Source organism: Gopherus evgoodei, chromosome 10 (genome assembly GCF_007399415.2).
Source record: "Gopherus evgoodei ecotype Sinaloan lineage chromosome 10, rGopEvg1_v1.p, whole genome shotgun sequence".
NCBI classification, from domain to species: domain Eukaryota; kingdom Metazoa; phylum Chordata; order Testudines; family Testudinidae; genus Gopherus; species Gopherus evgoodei.
The window spans coordinates 20,800,181-20,818,585 of NC_044331.1; the positions used below are offsets into that span (position 1 = coordinate 20,800,181).

At 41.2% G+C, this 18,405-nt stretch overlaps 1 protein-coding gene across 3 annotated transcripts in view; it reads left to right on the forward strand.

The window, feature by feature from the left end:
- Positions 1–18,405, forward strand: part of SHC4 (SHC adaptor protein 4) — a 67,533-nt gene that overhangs the window by 44,836 nt on the left and 4,292 nt on the right. For all 3 annotated transcript variants that reach the window (XM_030577603.1, XM_030577604.1, XM_030577602.1), the window contains 7 exons: positions 680–733; positions 4,914–4,965; positions 7,046–7,172; positions 10,862–11,039; positions 12,576–12,636; positions 15,261–15,440; positions 17,305–17,558. In XM_030577603.1, the coding sequence (XP_030433463.1) occupies positions 680–733; positions 4,914–4,965; positions 7,046–7,172; positions 10,862–11,039; positions 12,576–12,636; positions 15,261–15,440; positions 17,305–17,558 (906 nt within the window). The remainder of the gene's footprint in view (positions 1–679; positions 734–4,913; positions 4,966–7,045; positions 7,173–10,861; positions 11,040–12,575; positions 12,637–15,260; positions 15,441–17,304; positions 17,559–18,405) is intronic.

Genomic DNA, 18,405 nt, shown 5'->3' on the forward strand with positions numbered 1-18,405 from the left:
GTAAATTGAAAATCCAATGTATTCGGTTCTTTCATTTCCCCCACATTCCACTGTTTGCCTGCTTGCTTAATCAATTGCAGTTGGTTCTAATAAAGAACTGTGTGTTTATTGCGATGAGGTAATGCATGAACCTAAGAAAAATTGATGCCTGATCCAGCTAGAGTGATTTATGATAAATAAAAGAACCGTATTAGTGTAGAGAGTGAATATCATCAGACCACAAACACCGGAGAGCCCTGTTCATGAAAATAGTCTTCCATCAGCTGACTTTTTGTGTGCCTTTATGAATAACTGTCAGTGACATTTAACTGAACTCATTTGGCTTTTAGCTTTAATCACGGATTTGTAAAGCCACCTCTCTCTCTCCTCATGTAGTCCCAAGTTCCCAATATTCAGTTTATTAATTATATAAAAAATCAACAGCTGAATTCATTTTGAAAAATCCCTAATGGCTGCTGGGGATTAAGAAGTCAAAGATCATGCTGTACTGTATGTGAATCTGATGGTTTCTGGGTGTATTCCCATCTTTAAGTTCTCTCATAGGAAAATTGTATGATGTGCTATTATCGGATCAGGTTTTCATGAGCTAGGCCCTGTATTACTTTCTTTACAGAGTTATCTGGTATTTTCTATATGTACAGCACATGGACACTCCTAACTGACTGCTTGTATTTCTCAGATTATTGCCAACCACCACATGCAGTCCATCTCATTTGCCTCTGGAGGTGATCCAGTAAGTATAGATTTATAAAATATATTTCTGTAAGCATAAGGATTAATTACAAGACTAAAAGTACCTGCAGTTACTCTACTTCATCCCCTCCTATCTCCAGTTAAATTGCACTTACACCGTACTTGACATTTCTGAGTCATTACACGTAGGACAAGGAAAGTGGTTAGAGCAGAGGACTGAGATTTTGGACTCTTAAGTGCTATTCCTGGCTCTGCCATAGACTTGCTGCATATATAGAACACTTAATATGTCTTTATCTTTTTTCTCTGTCTTCAAAATGAGCTCAACCTGCCCTTGGGTTCTGTGAAGCCAGCAGCCATGGTTCCCCCTGCCCTGATTTGGGGGACCTAGAAATGGGAATGTATGAACATAGAAATTGTCAAATTGGATCAGATCTGTGGTCTGTCCAGTCCAGTCTCCTATCATCAGCTGTGGCCAGCACCAAAGGCTTCAGAGGAAGGTGCAAAATACCCTGCAGTAGGCAGCAATGGGACAATTTGTGCAGCCTGGGAGAGGGAAGTTTTCTCCAAATCCCTAATAGTTACAGTTTGGCTTAGGTCCTTAAGCAAAAGAGGATTTATATCCTTTCCTAAACTACTTTTAAAATATTTATTATAACTAGATATTCTTGTTATCCATATACATGTCTCTTTTAATGGTTATATTCTTTGCTTCAGCAGCATCCTGTGGCAATGAGTTCCACAATGTAAATGAATTGTGTGCACAAATATTTCCTTTGATAAGTTTTGAATTTGTGGCCTTTCAATTGCATTGACTGTCCCCTGTCTCTTGCACTATGAGACAGAGAAAGTAGAAGTTCCTGAACTGCCTTCTCAGTACTGTTGAATTGTAAACCAGAATCTCATCTTTCATTCATAAATGTCCATTCTCTCTCTTTTGGCTTTGAAAATGTAAACTGATCAGGCAATATAAAGCAGATGGAAGGCTGCCCTAAGTGGGCAGCTGGGCATTCCCATTGTGTAGAGAATCCCTGGGTGGTATAAAGCCAACAGAGCTAGCACTCTGTGACCTGCTCCTAGCCACCTTGGTGTAAGGGAATTTCTGGGGTTGGAGCGGTGTGGCCAGGGAAGGCTGTGCTCTGGCAATCCTGGACGAGCAGAGTAGACCTAAGGGTGCTACTACTACAGTGGTAACCTTGAGGCTACTCCATGTCTGGAAGCCAAACTGGTCTCCGGCTGCCACCAAGTGCCTTTGAAGCCATCCTTGACCCTTGCCTTTGGTGTGGCAATGAGCACAGTTTTTCTAGAGCAGATCTGGCCCTTGAAATTCTGCTTGTACCACCTATCTGATAAGGTAATATTGGAGGTATGAGAATAAGAATATTACCTTGCCTGTGTTTTTATATATATAAAAGGTGGTGGGGAATTCTTTGGTCCAAGACTCTTTGTTCTGAAGTTCTTTGAATCATTAGAGATGGGGCTGATCCAAAGACCTAAATCCTAACTTCTGACTTTGGGGAAGTTCAGATCCAAATGTTGCAGCTCAAGTCCCTCTTTGCTTTTAATTAAAACACATTGAATTTAGGTTCACAGCTCACTAAAGTTCACTCTGAATCATATCATCAGCAGTTACTTTATTTTGCTGTAACATGTAAATTCTTTGCCTGCCAGTAAAGGTCACACACTGTGTATGCTGGATGGTAGTTTTCTGCACTGCTGAATGCTGCCTGAATTCAAATGGAAGAAACCATGGAATAATGATGTCTGATTTGGGAACAGCTTTATGGCTTTTTGTTCATTTGATTCGGGAGGGTGTTGGGTGGATTTTGGGGAGGGCACTATTATTTAACTAACTTACATGGAAGTGTAACCAGTTTTCTTAACAGTTTAACTTTCAAAAACTGGCTTTAGCCCATCTTTAGATAATCTAGATAGGGTGTACTTTCTAGCAAGTATTAGATTTCTAAATACAGTATCTCTTTATTTTGCATAACTTTTTCCATTTTGAAAATATTGGGATACATTTTCAGTGCTCTGCTCAGCGAATTAGACACAGAATTCCCATGGCCTTCTTATTTATTTGTTCAGCCTGAAGCCGTATTGTGCTGTGAAGTCATCAGACCTCACAGAATAAGCAGGGGTGGGTGTTGTCGGTATTTAGAGGGAAGAGCTCTAATGAACACCTACAGAAGGTACTGTAAAAGGTGGTGCTGGTGATTCAGTAGGTCACACTCTTCCCTCTTAGGCCTGGTCTGCACTCAAAAGTTAGGACAACATAACTACAGTGCTCAATGAGCGCCATAACTATGCCAACCCAACCTCTGGTGCAGCTGGAGCTAGTTTGATGGAAGAATTCTTCCATTGATCTAGCTGCTGTTGCTCGTGGAGATGAAGTTCCTAAACCAGTGGAAAACCCTCTTCCATGGCTGTAGGAAGTGTCTACACTACAGCGCTACAGAAACATAGCTATGGCACTGTAGCTCTGCCACTGTAGTGTCTGTAATGTAGACGTAGCCTCAGTCAGAGCTGAAGGAATGCCTCAGCATGGATGAGAGGCACTGGGCTCCATGAGCCAGAGACATTTGCATGATATGTCAAATGGAGGTACAGCCCACTTGAGGTCACTAGTGGCACTTTACTTAAGAATAAGGATGTGAATCCTGGTGGCCAGATGCCATTTTGGGTAATTACAACCACATTTTTTCTTACAATTTCAACTGGATATGGTATTTCTCACTTCCTGTCCCAGAGCCCAATGCTATAAGGTGCTTAGCACGATGTAGGAAGGTGTTCAGCAGCTTGCAGGGTTAGGCATCTAAACTCTGTAATGTTGCTATGGACTGTGAAATAGCGGCTGTGTTCTACTCCAGAGGTGGCTGCCTTTCAGTGCTGAATGAAGGCGTTCATGAATGTGTGTAACCTTTGTAAAGATACAACAAAAAACATCTGGTATTTTTCTAGTTAATTGCTAACTGTGGTTGCACATCTAATTCGTATTGAAAATGTACCCCAGACTATGTCTGAGCTTTTAAAAATCAGAGAGAAATTGAGTTCACAAAATTTATTTAATAAGAAAATGTTGGCTTCATTTGCATCCGCAACAGTTAATTTGGGTGCTTTTTAAAATAAACATCGACAAGTTATGTTGACCCCAAGATCTACTTCTTTCATAATTGATTGAGCAATATTAAATGATTATTCTTGTGGCATTATAAACAAGGGCTTTTATTTCCAGCCAGTTGATTGCATCTTCTGTAGAGAGCCATGCCTTGAACTGCAAAGTGCACTTTCCCTACTCTTGCCTCAAGGATCCAAGATAACAAAATGCATCTTTAATTATTAAAATAATGCTATTCATTACATCACCGTTTTACTGCAACACTGAATTATCAACTGGCTCTCTTGCTTTTGCACATACTCTGCGTGTTTTATTTTTCTATGTCAGTCACCGTTTGCTGGTTTTGTACTAAAAAAAAAGGTTTCAATATTAGTCGTGACCAGAGTCTGGAACAACCAGACTGAATACTTAGGCCTGTCTTCTCAAGTCAGTGACACCAGTGTTAATCCAGACTAACTCCACTTGACTTCAGTGGAATTACCTGGGATTTACACAGTGGTGTAACAGAGATCTGACTTCAGCCCATTGAATTTCATATTTTAGTTCTTCTTGGAGATGTTCTTTTTAAAAAAAATCTGCATAATAGGCAAAATTCTAATCTGCCATCTGCAGTGCTTGGCTCGCTAGTTTGTGTTCTGCTCTTGAACTCCCACAGGGAGTGAGCTAACTGACTTCCATTGAAGCAGAGAGCACTCTGCGCTCCTGATTTAGGTCTAATACGCTTTAGAACCTGCATAACAAGTGAAGAGGACAAGTTTGTCCATTGACAGATCACTTGAACGACTGCTTCTTCTAATAACAGAATTGAGAATGCAGAGTATAATTTATTAAATATACAAAGAATGTAAAATAAAGAAATTCCTGCATTTTTGGCTGAGGGAGAGGAATTAGGACTTCAATATACAAAACAAATTTCTGTTCCTTTCAATGCACTAGGCTGACTACTCTTTGTTTTTCCTAAGCATCTAACTAAGTATCATTTCTGAAGCTGAAGGGAGAGCCTAAATTTATCCTTCTGTGCTCACTTATACTATTTATTTTGTTGACAATGGTGCTTTAATGACTCACTTGAAAGACATTTGTTTGTTTTTGTTGTTTTTAGGATACAACAAACTATGTTGCATATGTAGCTAAAGATCCTGTTAATCAGCGAGGTATGAAAATATTTTCAGATTAAAGTATTTTGTCCTATCTCTACTGTGCAGTTACATGAGCTTTAATGTGCCTGTGATACAGAACAGCTTGATATTCTGTCCATTTCAGGGTTGTAGTATAATTTCACTATTTGGTCAATGGGGTGATAGTGTTGTCTGGACTACTCATGTACCGCAATGAGAATCTTCAGGCGTGACTTAACTCCTGTTAACTATCAAACTCCACGAATGAGGAGACACTTGCATTCTGCCGCTCTCCCAGCTTCCCAAGCAGGAGTGGCAGCTCTGCACACAATCTCTGTGCTGGCTGAAAGGAAGGGAATTTATGCCTGCACCATTGCAAACTGAGCTGCTCCAGTTGAAGTTTCAAGGAGAGGAAAAAGTTTTGGTGATTTTTGTTTTGTAATTTCTGATGTTCCCTAAATCTCTTAATGGAATTACAGCCCATGCAGTTCAGGTGCTTTCACTTTTATTCACCTAGTCTGTTTAAATACCAGTCTGCTGCCTCATCCATGGAGGTCGTCATTGCATCCTTTGCATTATTTATTTAAGAACAGTTATACAGTGAACAGCAGGTCACGTCAGTAAAATTTTGGAGCCAGCCAGCAACTGACGACCATTGCTAACAAAATAATACTGTGATTTAGGGAAAAAAAAAAGCCCCATTCTGGTGGCACTGCAACAGGCAAAATACTGACTAACACAACTATGCAGGAGCATCTCACAGGCAGTGCAAACGCAGACAGTGGGACGAGACGAGGGATTGGAGTGGTCAGAGTAATTCTATTTCCTTCTTCAATGTACTGACTAGCATCTAATTTGTACAGCTGCCCACTAGCAGATGGACTAGTGAGACTTGCTCAGGTGTGAGAGCATTTGTCCCTTCAGTGGCGGGCTTATAGAAGATAAAACCTCTAACACTGCTCTAGCTAATTTCCCTTTAGTTCAGGTAGCAGGAAACTATGTTTGTTTGTTAGAGCGGGAGGTTCTGGGTATCATCACTGCTTATGACTACTAAGTCTACGTGATCACAGTATGTAAAACAACTGACTACTGAGATGTCTTCTATGGTTAAGGAATCGTTTCCAGGCAAGGTTGGGATGATATTTATGACCCTCATTTCGTAGCTATGTCATCTTTATTCTGATACATGAGAAAATGACTAAGTCAATGAATTGCGGCACTCCAAAATCTATTCATTTGTGGTTTCAGTGACATTTAGTATTAAGCATTCAGGTATGAATGCAGTAACATATTGTAAACTGTAAAATCAGTGCTTGTGTTTGTATTGCACTAGTGAATTATTCTACCATTTGGAAAGTAGACTTTAGATTGAGGCTTGATTTTAGGCCGCAAGCTGGTAGCAGCTGAGGCAGTCATGGTCTACCGTTCTCTGTAGGATGTAGTGTACTGTACTGGCCAGAGTGATCTCACAGTGCCATCTAGTGACTGATCTGTAAAAGAGTTGCTCCTTTGAGACCTACTGCCAGATTTTCAGGAGTTCATGGCCAGATTTTAAATGCATAGCACTCAAAATTGGAGGCAGATTTTCAAAGATTTCAGTTTCCTTTTAAGCATCTAAATAAGGGACAGATTTTCAGAAGACCTCTGGGCCCAGTATATGCCTAACATGCTGAAGTCTTATTTTGGACTTTTGGTTTAAATGAATGCTATTGGAAAATCTGACTCTTAATGCATAGCAGTCACTCTAAGAGGAAGAGAGACAAAGGACGATATAAGAAAAACAAAGCAGAAAACATAAACACAGGTTTAGATTCTTTTGTCAAGTTGTAGATTTATATTAAAATTAAAACACATGCAGGGTGGTTTTCTTAACACATCAAAAGTGAAATCAACATGGTCTTCTCAAATTACTTAGTTATTTCCTCTATACTTCATCTCTGGATTTACTGATGTAAGAACTTTCTCTGAATATTTTCTTATAAGCTAAGTGAACGTGTTTTATGAAAGTGTCTCTTTGTTCTGTGTTTATACAGCACCAAGCACAATAGGGTTCTTGCTGCTATAATGCAAATAATACATAACAGTGTTTTAAAAACATTTTTGCATCACTTTGTAGCATGCCATATATTGGAATGTCCCAGTGGAATGGCTCAGGATGTAATAAATACCATCGGGCAGGCTTTTGAGCTCCGATTCAAGCAATACTTGAAGAATCCTTCTACTCTGATTACTTCCAATGAAAGGTCAGTACAGTGTTTTCTAGTAAACTGATTATTGCTCTTCTGCTCTAAGGATGAATATAGGCTATAGGGACTGACCCCCTAAAGAAGATGCATTGTGCATGGCATTCTTTCGGACACACACAGACTTTATTTTAAAAAAACCCAACAACCCCGTACACACAATATATAGCAGACCAAGGTTTCCTGCTTCTAATCAAGTGTAACTGAGAACTGAATTCAGCCTTATTCTCCCCTCTCCAAATAGCCTTATTTTAAATTACGCATGTAAACTGAGTGAGCATTACCAAATAGAGACAGAGTAAGTGAAATGAGCAAGTTCTGCTCTCTAAATATTGTGCTTACCTTGAGCTCCAACCTCAGCTGTTCCAAGTTTATGTTCAGTGCAGCTCTAGAGAGGAGACTGGTGCGGTGAAAGGTAACTCTTAGCCACCTTCCTGCTCTCCTGATTCTGGCCCTGTTGGGAGCCGAAATTCTGTCTGGCCTAACTTAGAGCAGCCTCACATACTGAAATAAACACAAGTGCAGCTTGAAATTTGAATGTGTAAAGGGTGTACCTGGAGCTCTGCACTTAGCTACGTTATTAAAAATAGAGGGACTAGATTGTTACTTGGACTATATGCCTGCAGATGGGAATAAGGGCACATAAGAATGATTCTCCAAGGGCTGTGCAGACTCTGGTGTAGGCACACAGGAGTAAGCACAAGCTCATTCTCCACAGCAGCTGGGCAGGGAGTAGGTTGGGAATTGTCAGACACTTAGCTTCACCCCTCCATATGCCCTGACCAACACAGCAGAGAAATCATAGGGACACATACAATCTCAGCCTATCTTTCTGACATCTCCTTGCAGATGTCCACTCATCAGCTGAAACCTAACATGGCCAGAACCCGAGTGCCTGATGTTTCCCCAAAAGCCCTCCCCTTTCCTTATCCCAGCAAGCAACACCACCATCCTCCTTGTTGCTCAAGCCCGTCATCTTGGCTTTATCTTTGGCTTTGTCTTCAGCTTTGAACCACAGTTACAGGCCCAGGTCTAAATCTTGCTACTTCTTTCTGCACAACAGCTCCAAGAGCCAATCTTTTCTTCCTGCTCATGCTGCCAAGACTCTGGTCCAAGCCCTGATCATTGCATGCTTTCACTGCTCTAATCTCCTGCTGTTTGCCTTCGGTGCCTGCAACCTCGTCCCCCTAAAGTCTATTAAAACATGACTGTGAAGATCATCTTGGCTTATTGCTCTGAGTTTGTTGCCTCTCTCCCATCTTTAAGTTTATCTATTGGTTCCCCCATCTCCATTGCATCAGGCACAAACTTCTTGTCCTTACTTTCAAAGCCCTCTGCAGTTTATCCCCCGCCCACCTCTCCAACCTATCATAGCAAGGTTGATCCACACTTTCACTCTGCCCATGATGTCAGCCTCAATCACCTGCTTCTCTGACAAGCACTTACATGCCTTCTCTCATGCTGCCCGTTATGAGTGGGAAAAGCTCCCAGTCTGAATCCGCAAAGCTGCCACTATCTTCCTTCAGCTCCCTATTCAAAACTAACTTCTGCTTCAACACATAAAGGACACTGCAAGCTGGTAGTCACTAGATAGGTGGCAAATTGTGGTCACTGCTACTGAATGGCTGAGAACTGCACACATCCTATAGTCTTTGTTACATTGCCCTCTTAGAGCAAGGACTACCTTTTATAATGTTGTGTACAGTGTCTTGCAGAATGAGACCCAACCAGGTTGTGACCTTTATGTGCTACCACAATAGAAACGTTAAAAAATGTTACCCATTTTTGATCCGGACTGTTGGACAAAATTTGGGAACTTGTGAGTTGTTTCAGTTAGGAAGACAAGCTGGTGATGGAGTCAGGTGTTTCTTTGACGCAGTCCTGTTTATTTTCAAAGAATGTACAAAGTCCTGTTTCCTTGAACACAGAAAGACTCAAACAACAGGGGATAGTTTATTTGTTCACAGTTCCAAGCCTCTTTCAGACAAGCAGTCTCCCCAAAACCTCTCACCTTAGTCTTTTTCTCAGGGCCACATTTCCAGTGCTTGTTCTGCTGCCTCCTTGGCTTTCTATTTCTGTTGTATTTTCCATTGTTTATGTCCCATGCACTCAGACATACCACTCCAGTATAATCAGTCTCCCCTAGTCAAGTTTATCAACTCACAGCAGAACTCCCTTTGGGCACAAGGCTAACTCCTACTCCAGCCTTGCATGCGGCTTTGGTCTGGGTAAAGATCCCTACAGTTTCAACTATCTAGTCCATAAAGGTGCTTCGTTGCTTTTTATAATTATCCTGAAGAAAGGCAGCTTGTATACCCACAGCTTCAGTAAGGTTTAACCCAACCCACAACAATAATAACAATACCATCTTAATTATATTTTTAGTTTATTAGATAGAGTATTTCTCTCCCTCCACATTCTAATACTAACCTGTTACTTCAGGGGGCAATAAGGATAAAGATGATCTTCCCTGTGAAATCATGCTAGGTTACATCATACGTAAATCACAGAAATTAGAAATGGAAATGGTTGATTAGATTATTTAGTCCAGCCTTCAGCCAGTCCAGGAGAACAGTCCCCAGACAGAAGACTTCCCTTCGATAGTGCTGTGTGACTGAGTCACCCACTTCCAAACGACTGTGAATCATATAATCAAATACTTGACCTGTGTATCACATAATCAAGTACTTGAACTTTATCTCTTTCCTGCTTGTGGCCTTTTATCCAATTATCTTCTTGTTACACAGAGAAGTAAGATTCCAAATGCGTTGTTATTTTTGGAGGAGAGGCATAATGCAGGAAACACCACCTGCTTTTGCAGTGTATCAGCTGAATGTTGAAGCCATCATCATTTGGTTCATGGCATGCGGGAAAATGTGCACCTTTGATGATGCTATTTAGGGCTTGTCTACACAATGAGGTGATGCACATCATTGGGGTGTGAATTCTAAATGGGCCCACGTAGATCCTACTGGCACACACTCACATTTCCCTAGTGCACATTAATGGAGTCCCATTTCAAACACTACTATGTTAGCACACACTAGGGAACTTTGAGCACACGCCAGTTAGTATGTGACACGCTTAAATGCACTATTGCACCATGTAGACAAGCCTTTAGTGTTTTGCTTCCAGCTGAAAGTCTTGTTCTGTTGATTGTGTTTTTTTTAAATTAGACTAGATTCCACTCTGGAAAACTGTATTTGTTGTAGCCATATTTGATTTCCTAAAGCAATTCCAGGCCTATCTAACTGCTGCCCAAATGCCACATGAGGTTTTAATTTCCCTTTATAAGTCCCACACACTTGCTTTATGCAGACAAGAGGTAAAAGGAACTGGGCCCAGAGTCTATAATGTGAATGCATTAATGAACAGCGTCCACTCTGAGGGTAAAACATTGCCAAAAGTGGCTCTTGTATCATTTTCATGGCTAAGAGAATGCAGACCGTTCCAATGTAAAGGAAATATCTATGCCACCCTGCCAACTGAGTATGGGTGATTAAAATAAATCGCAATAGCTGGGAAAATTAAAGAAGTAGCTGAGTGAAAGGATTTAATCAAACAGCTTTTAACATCGGGAACAATGGCATTTGTATGGCTAATTTTGTTGTGGACAGACTCATGGAACGTGTTTACCCTGAGAATCATTTGATTACATGGTTCATTTCATGTGCTTGTTCATTTTTCAGTGAAGTGATGAATCCTGATGGATCAGCTTGGAATATACAGGAGAAGGAGGATCATGAATATTACAATGAAATTCCAGGGAAAGAACCTCCTACAGGTGGACTATTAGACATGCGAATGAAAGTGCAAACAGACCAAAGGGAAAACTGTCCCATACAATGTGAAAAGCAATACTGTTTGGTAAGCATGTCTGTTTCAGGTATTACTATACACTACTGTTCTTGGGAAAGGATAACAACTTACTGTGGTGGAGAACATATGAACATAACCACAACCAAATCTTACTTGGCTTGGGAAGGGGTTTTTAGGCCAGTTTTAATAACACTTAGCACATATTTGAATCTCAAAGCACTTTATCGACATTAACTGATTCATCCTTACATACCTCTGGGAGAGCAGGTATCATCTCTTGAGATGGGGAAAAAGTGGGTCATAGATTTAAATGGCTTATTCAAGACCACACACCTGCAAACCCTTAGGATTTGCCAACTCCCAGTCCCATGGTCAGATCACGCCATCACTCCGCACTGCATTCTGCATGTATGAGATGCAGTTTTCAATAATTCTAGTGTGTTTCAAGATGCAGCGTGCTTTCAAATGATCCAAAGGTCTCTGAGACTTTAAGGGTAGACAAACCCTGAACCTAGGCACAGCCAGGACTCAGAAAATCAGGGAGTGAAACCAGCAGACTTAAGAGCTCACTGGGATAGTTCCCTTGATGGGAGTGCTGACCAGTACACACTACAAAGCACAGGGAAGTGGGTACCACCAGCTGGCTCTGCTTGCAGAACTCTGAGACTGCATTCAAAAACCTCCAGGAGTGGGGCTGGGAGAGGATGTCTCAGTTATGCTTGTGGCTTTGCAGCAGAGGCTTATTGAGGAGGGACAACACAACCCCAGGAGATGTAACCGAACTCTGGTTCACTGCCGTGAGACTTTATTCCTTGTACCCCCAACCCAGGTGGTGTTTTCTCAGTACTTCCTTTCAATCTTGAAAATTCTTGAATGCCATTCAGACAACAGTGTGACCATTCTGCTTCCATGCCATGTTGTCTGTATTGTCTCCCTGTTTTTATTGCAAGCAATGTTTGCATGAAAACAGGAGCTTCATTGCCTAGGAGTTGATCTAATCCTGCTGCATATTCCTCAAATGAAATCTGATTCCCGCTTGTGACATCATAGTCATCTCCCTAGCAACTAATTGTGATGTTACAAACAATGGGTTATGATTTCAGGTGAGGAATTGGTCCCAGAAGCAGAGCTGCTGCTTGGCAACCAAGATTCTGTCTTCATGAAAATATCCTTATGAATAAAATCAAAATAAGGGGTTACTCATTAGAGGAGGAAGGGTTACTGTTCCTAGTGTGTTGAGTATTAATGCTTTGCTAGTCAATATATTAAGACTGTTTCTGTAACATGCTACAAACATGGCATAAAATGCAAACATAGAACCAAGCTTCTCTCTCCCATCCATCAGAGACTGGCTGTGTACCCATATTTTCTAAGCCTTCCATTGACTGCTGTGGAGCTTGGACTCTTCATGGGGATTGGCACATGCGTCATTGGAATAGCCAATGTGAAGTAAAGCATCAGCACTGACTGTTGTTTGAGGGGGTGGAGAAATTTGTTGTCCAGGGATCACTGGAGTGTATGTTTATATTGAAATGCTATCTGAAGTTTATTAACAACTGAGAGTAAATTGTGTGATTCTTCTAGGCTGGCAGCCCAAAATGCATCAACATATATGAAAACTGTCCAGAAGAAAATAAATCTGTGGGTATGTGCTATGTCTTCCTTCCCCTGCATATCTAGATTTCAATTGAGCCAGACTGTCTGGAAATGCTGAGATTTTTGATATAATAAAGAAAAGTGTTCTGTGTATTAGGTCATGAATAGTTCCCCGGCTGAGGGGCAGACAAAAAAGTCTTAGAACTTTTCAAAGGAGTGTTAATCCATTTTTATGCCTGCTGGTGGATTTACCAATTTTACTTGTCCTGACACCATATAGTAGCCCTTTGTTTCTTTATTTTCTTTCATCTCCTGCAAGGAAGAAAGATGCTCCCCTGCTTAACTAGCTCTGACCCAACTCTTACAGAATATACACATGCATTACAGGGTCAGAACTGTCAGCATCCCTGTAACATTCCAGAGGGAGCATGTTTGTGGCCTTGATTCCAGTGTTAAAGGGGGTCCTAGTCTCAAAAATCTGATCTTTACATCTGTTTCTTCACTTGAGCTTTCCCTGCTTTCCCTTTGTGTGGCTAATTATAAGCTCCAAGTCACCTTCATGGTGGGGAAACTTGCTCTCTGATATCATAGGCTCCCTTTCCTTTTTTGGGCTTCACATGGCACTGCTGATGCCACTGGACACGTTTCTTTGGCTCCATCCTTTTCCTCATACAACGAGGCCCTTTTAAAAATTCCTGGTAGGGACTGTATTACACTGCCCACATGGTGGTGTTAAATTTCTTTATTTGCAATATTTCTGCATTTGCCATGTTTACAAGAAAAGCAACTAATTTCTACATATGAAGGATGAATAAATCAAATAATAAATGTGATAAATAGCACAAACATGGTCACTGTTTAGCTAGCTGAATAGCATTCCCTTAATACCCTGCTGCTCTGTTAACCCTCTCCTGAATTAAGACCCTCGGCTGAGCGATACTCCTCTGGCTCACCAGGCAGAGCTACAAAGCACCAATCAGCTCTGACCTCCCAACCCTTCAGGAGCAGGGAAAGGAAGAAATCCCTCCTCTTCCCAAAATGCTCCTAGGGAAGGGAAAGGATCTTGCAACAGAACTGAGGATGTGCAGTGTGTCTCCATAAAGACATACATTAGGATCGGAAGGGACCTCCTGAGTTCTCAAGTCCAGTCATCCTATTGATAAACTTACAAACTCATCTTAAAACTGGGAGGCTGTTCCAGAATGTCACTCCTCTGAGGGTTAGAAACCTTCTTCTAGTTTATAGCCTAAATTTATACCCTTTTGTTCTTGTGCTGACATTTGTTCATTAGTTTTAATAGCTCTTCTGTCTTCCTGGTGTACCCTGATGTATTTACAGAGAGCAATCAGATCTCTTCAGCACAACAAAGGTGCAAGGCTAAAGAAGCCAAGCTCTTTTTAGTCTGCTCTCATACAAATTGCTCCCAAAATGAGGAGAGATCAGAGATCCCATTAGACTCAATGGATGTTTTTACACCTGAATGAGGAGCAAAAAGTTAATTTATTCAGAATTATCCAGGGCCAGTAAAAATAATCAGCCACATACTCAATAGTAGGGCATTAGGAACCCTGAGATGAGAAACCGAAAGAAAAGTTAAGAAAAACTGCATGTATTTTGACCATAAATACATAAACTACTCCTATAATAATAAATACCCACTCCTATAATTTTCAGTGAACCCTACAGAGAGCTTCAGGGTGGGGTTTTCAAGATTACTCAGTTTTGGCCTAAATTGCTCTCACTGAAGTCTGTGGGAGATTTACCATTGACTTCAGTAGGAGCAGAGTTAAAGGAAGGCCTTGAGCAGTGTTGATGACCCCATTTTAACTCTAAAATGGTTAGGATGTTTAACATTATGCTTTTTAGAAATAAAGACCAAATGAGATAATTTGGCACATTTTTCTTTTGTCCGTGAAGGGTTTAAGTGGAAATGTCAAAGCTGCAACATTCAGATGCAGCTGTTGTTTTTTTTTAAGCTTTCTATCTGTTGGGTATCCGAGAGGTGGGCGAGCAGAAGCCCGCCCACTGCTAAAGGATCCCCCCCAGCCTAAGGGGAAGACCCACAGGACTTCAGAAACCCACTAATTCCCGGGGGACAACTAATAAAAGAACAGGGACAGGAGTGAGGTCAAAGGGTCATAAGAAGGGAGCCTAACGGGGACACCGAGCAGAGAACCCCGGACAGTGCCCACTGCTCCTCGAAGGCGTCAAGGGAGCCAGGGGACGCCGCCTAGAGGAACTCTGCCCGGATACGTGAACGGACCATGGATTGGAAACAAGCCCCACAGTCACCGGAATCTCCATCGGCCAACCTCCTCTCCCTGGTCGTGTGGGTGGCCTTTTTAGCCAGGGCAAGGAGGAGGTTGACCAGGTGGTCCCGGGACTTCGTGGGGCCCCGGATAGGGAGTGCGTAGAGAAGGAGGTGGGGGGAAAAGTGCAGCCAGAAACGTAATAGGATGTTAATGAGGAGCTAAAAAAGAAGACACAATGTATAGGGGGAGGGATAGCTCAGTGGTTTGAGCATTAGCCTGCTAAACCCAGGGTTGTGAGTTCAATCCTTGAGGGGGTTATTTGGAGATTGGTCCTGCTTTGAGCAGGGGGTTGGACTAGATGATCTCCTGAGGTCCCTTCCATTCCTAATAATCTATGATTCTATATTGCTATTCATTACAGGTAACTATAGTGAAAGATCACTGAAGGCAAAAAAAGATGTATCCTTACTGAAACCTGCTTGCAAAATGGATCTTTTTGATGACCCTTGTTACATCAACACTCAGACCCTGCAAACTACAACCTACACAGCTAGAGGTCTTGCATCAGCTCAGGTCTATGGGAGCCCGCTGTGTCATGAGAGTAGGTTCATATTTCAATGACATCTTTTTCTAAGCCTTGAAATGAGGATTTTGTCACCTGAATGCATGGGGAAGGAATCTGTTTTCTCCATAATAATTTGGGAGGGGAAAAAATTTTGTAACTGCTAGCCACCCCTTTTGGCTGTTAAATTCAGGATAAGCAGCACCAAAGATTAGAAATATTGACAAGCAATGGGTAGATCTAACTTCTGTCTTCTGAAGTTGATCAATAGCAATAAAATGCATAGGGTTATAACTTTCACAGGGAATGACAGGTAGTCCCTGAAGCTGCTTTGAAAACGTAGGGCCATATCATGTCCTCAAGATATGAGATGGTCTTCTGCATGTAAATCTTACCCATTCTGACCCAAGGGAGGTCAACTGCCTCTGCTGCAATTTCATAGATTTTAAGATCATAAGGGACCATTATGCTCATCTAGTCTCATGTCCTACATAAATCAGCTCAGAGAACTTTACCCAGTAATTGCTACATCAAGCCCAGAACTTTGATTTGAACTGTAGCAGATCTTTCAGAAAGACATTCAGATTTGATTTAAAAGACTTCAAGTGATGGAGAATCCATCATGTCCATAGGTGAGTTGTTCAAATGGTCAATTACCCTGACTGTTAAAATTTGCACCTTATTTCTTTTCTTCTCCCTTCCTGAACCACTTATGCAATTGGCTTGGGGTCAATACAGAGAGAAGGGGATGGAGACTAGGGAGACCTGCATTAGAGACCCCCTCTGGCCATGAAGACTTTCCCAGCTTGGATCTTTGGGTCCCCTTTGTGCTGGAGAATCCCTCTTCAAAGAGGCCAGAGTGCGCCCTCCTAGCAAAATTGCATTGAAACAGTGATACCAGTCAGTTTTCTAAGATAAAAGTTGCCTATGAGTCATTTGAGGCCTGACTGGCTGTATCGCAACTCACCTATACTGTTGTGTTTAGTAACATTTTGGTTTTGCTAAGCAGATGCATCATGTTCTAAACGCTTCCTTTCTGGCTGTATCAGTCATATTATCTTATACTCCTGTACATAGCTGGAGTTATTCAACATGACCCTCACAATTAGATGTGGCATTCTCTTCAGTGCCAGCTAAAGAAGAATGAAAAAATAGATCTTTAAATAATGTAGCCAAAAGACAACCTTGTTTTGCAGGAAAGATCTGATAAACAAAATACCTATCAGTTCACAAATAATCAGACTGTGTTCTTTGTCATTTTGCATGTGCTAATAATACAATAGGTAAAAGTAACCATGCAAACAAACAAACCAAGAATTTTGTCTGTAGATTTTGGTATAAGACAGAATGTTTTACAACTCACGCATCTCTACAGAAGTATTTTTGTGTATGTATGTAGTTCATTGGACTACATAAACGACATCTTTCTAATACATGCCACATTCAGATATACAACTGCAAGATGGAATCTTCTCTAAGCTTCCAAACTTTGTGATTCTTTCCCAGAGAAACCCACCCCACTCAACCATTGCAACACAAAACCCAAACACTACAATATCAGAACAAACTTTTTAATGGCTAATCCCTGTTCCTGTTACCTAGCAACATGAGAACTAACTAACTATTTAATGGATCTCACACTTTCCAAAGTTTCTACATGCGTAAAGTGGGGGTGATAAATTTTACCTAACTTGGTGGGGCGTGCTGTGAATATTACTGTGCGCATAAGGCTTTGAAAATGTTAACTATTATTACTATCTGGAAGACTGGTTTGATTACTGCTTCAGATCTGAATCATTTGACTCTCCCAGGGTTTCAGTGGTATAAAAATTTTTATATCTCTTGTGTTTATGCTGAAGTTTTGAGTGAAGGGTCCAACATCTTTCCTTTCATTTGATTTTAGAATTGCCGGAAGCTACTCAGCAGCGTGCCGCAACCAACATGGATAGTGTATGCGTTCTGCCACAAATAAAGCAACAATTAAGGAATGAAGTTTGTTACCATGACAAATTAAACAGGAAAGCAGCAGAGACCCTCTTGGTCAACGATGGGGATTTTTTGGTGCGAGAGAGTGCAACGTCACCTGGTCAATATGTATTGAGTGGATTGCAAGGAGGGCAAGCAAAGCATTTACTGTTGGTGGATCCTGAAGGCAAGGTATGGATAATCCATGTATGGAAAATATCTCGTAAAAAGGTACTGGTTTGCTCCAACATTTCAAAGGCAAAGTGCATATTAAACTGTCAAGGATGAAATGCGGGTTCTGTTGATGTTAACAGCAGTTTTGCCGATGACTTCAGTGGGACTAGGACTTCACCCCAAGACTTTTAAGAGTGTGGTCATTATTGTAATTAGCTGTCTCATATGGATGTATACTTAACACATCCTTTAAGTATTAAATGTTGCTATAATCAAATGCTGATAGCATCCAACAATAAAATTGACCAGTAAAGGGTTTCCAGATGCAGAAAAGATAATGGAAAGAGTCAGTTGTAGCACCTGAAATCTAACCTTCTAGAACTTCTGTATAGCTGCTTGAGGAGCTTCCCTGAGTGATATTTGTAACTGGCAGGCGTGAACCAGAGAGCATTTGCTAGAGGGAGAGAAGGGAGTGCCTCTTGGGAGAAAAAATTGTGGCTTTGCTCCCTTTCACAGCTGTGTGCCCCTGTGCCCAGTTCTGCACACATTCCATCAACTTCCCCTTTCTCTCTTGCTTGTGCAATGGGTATGATGTCACCATAGCAGAATACATAACCAGCACAAGACAGGGTATCACAGGTGTTACTTCTAGCTGGCACAAAGGAAAACCAGCAGCAAAACAGATAACAGAACAATATTTAAACTATTTGTTCTGTTAAAGTGTGTGTCACTGCATGTCATAAACAGATAGCTAAGGGTTAATGTCTCTTTCACCTATAAAAGGGTTAACAAACAGTGACCTGAAACACCTGACCAGAGGACCAATCAGGAAACAAGACTTTTTCAAATCTGGGTGGAGGGAAGT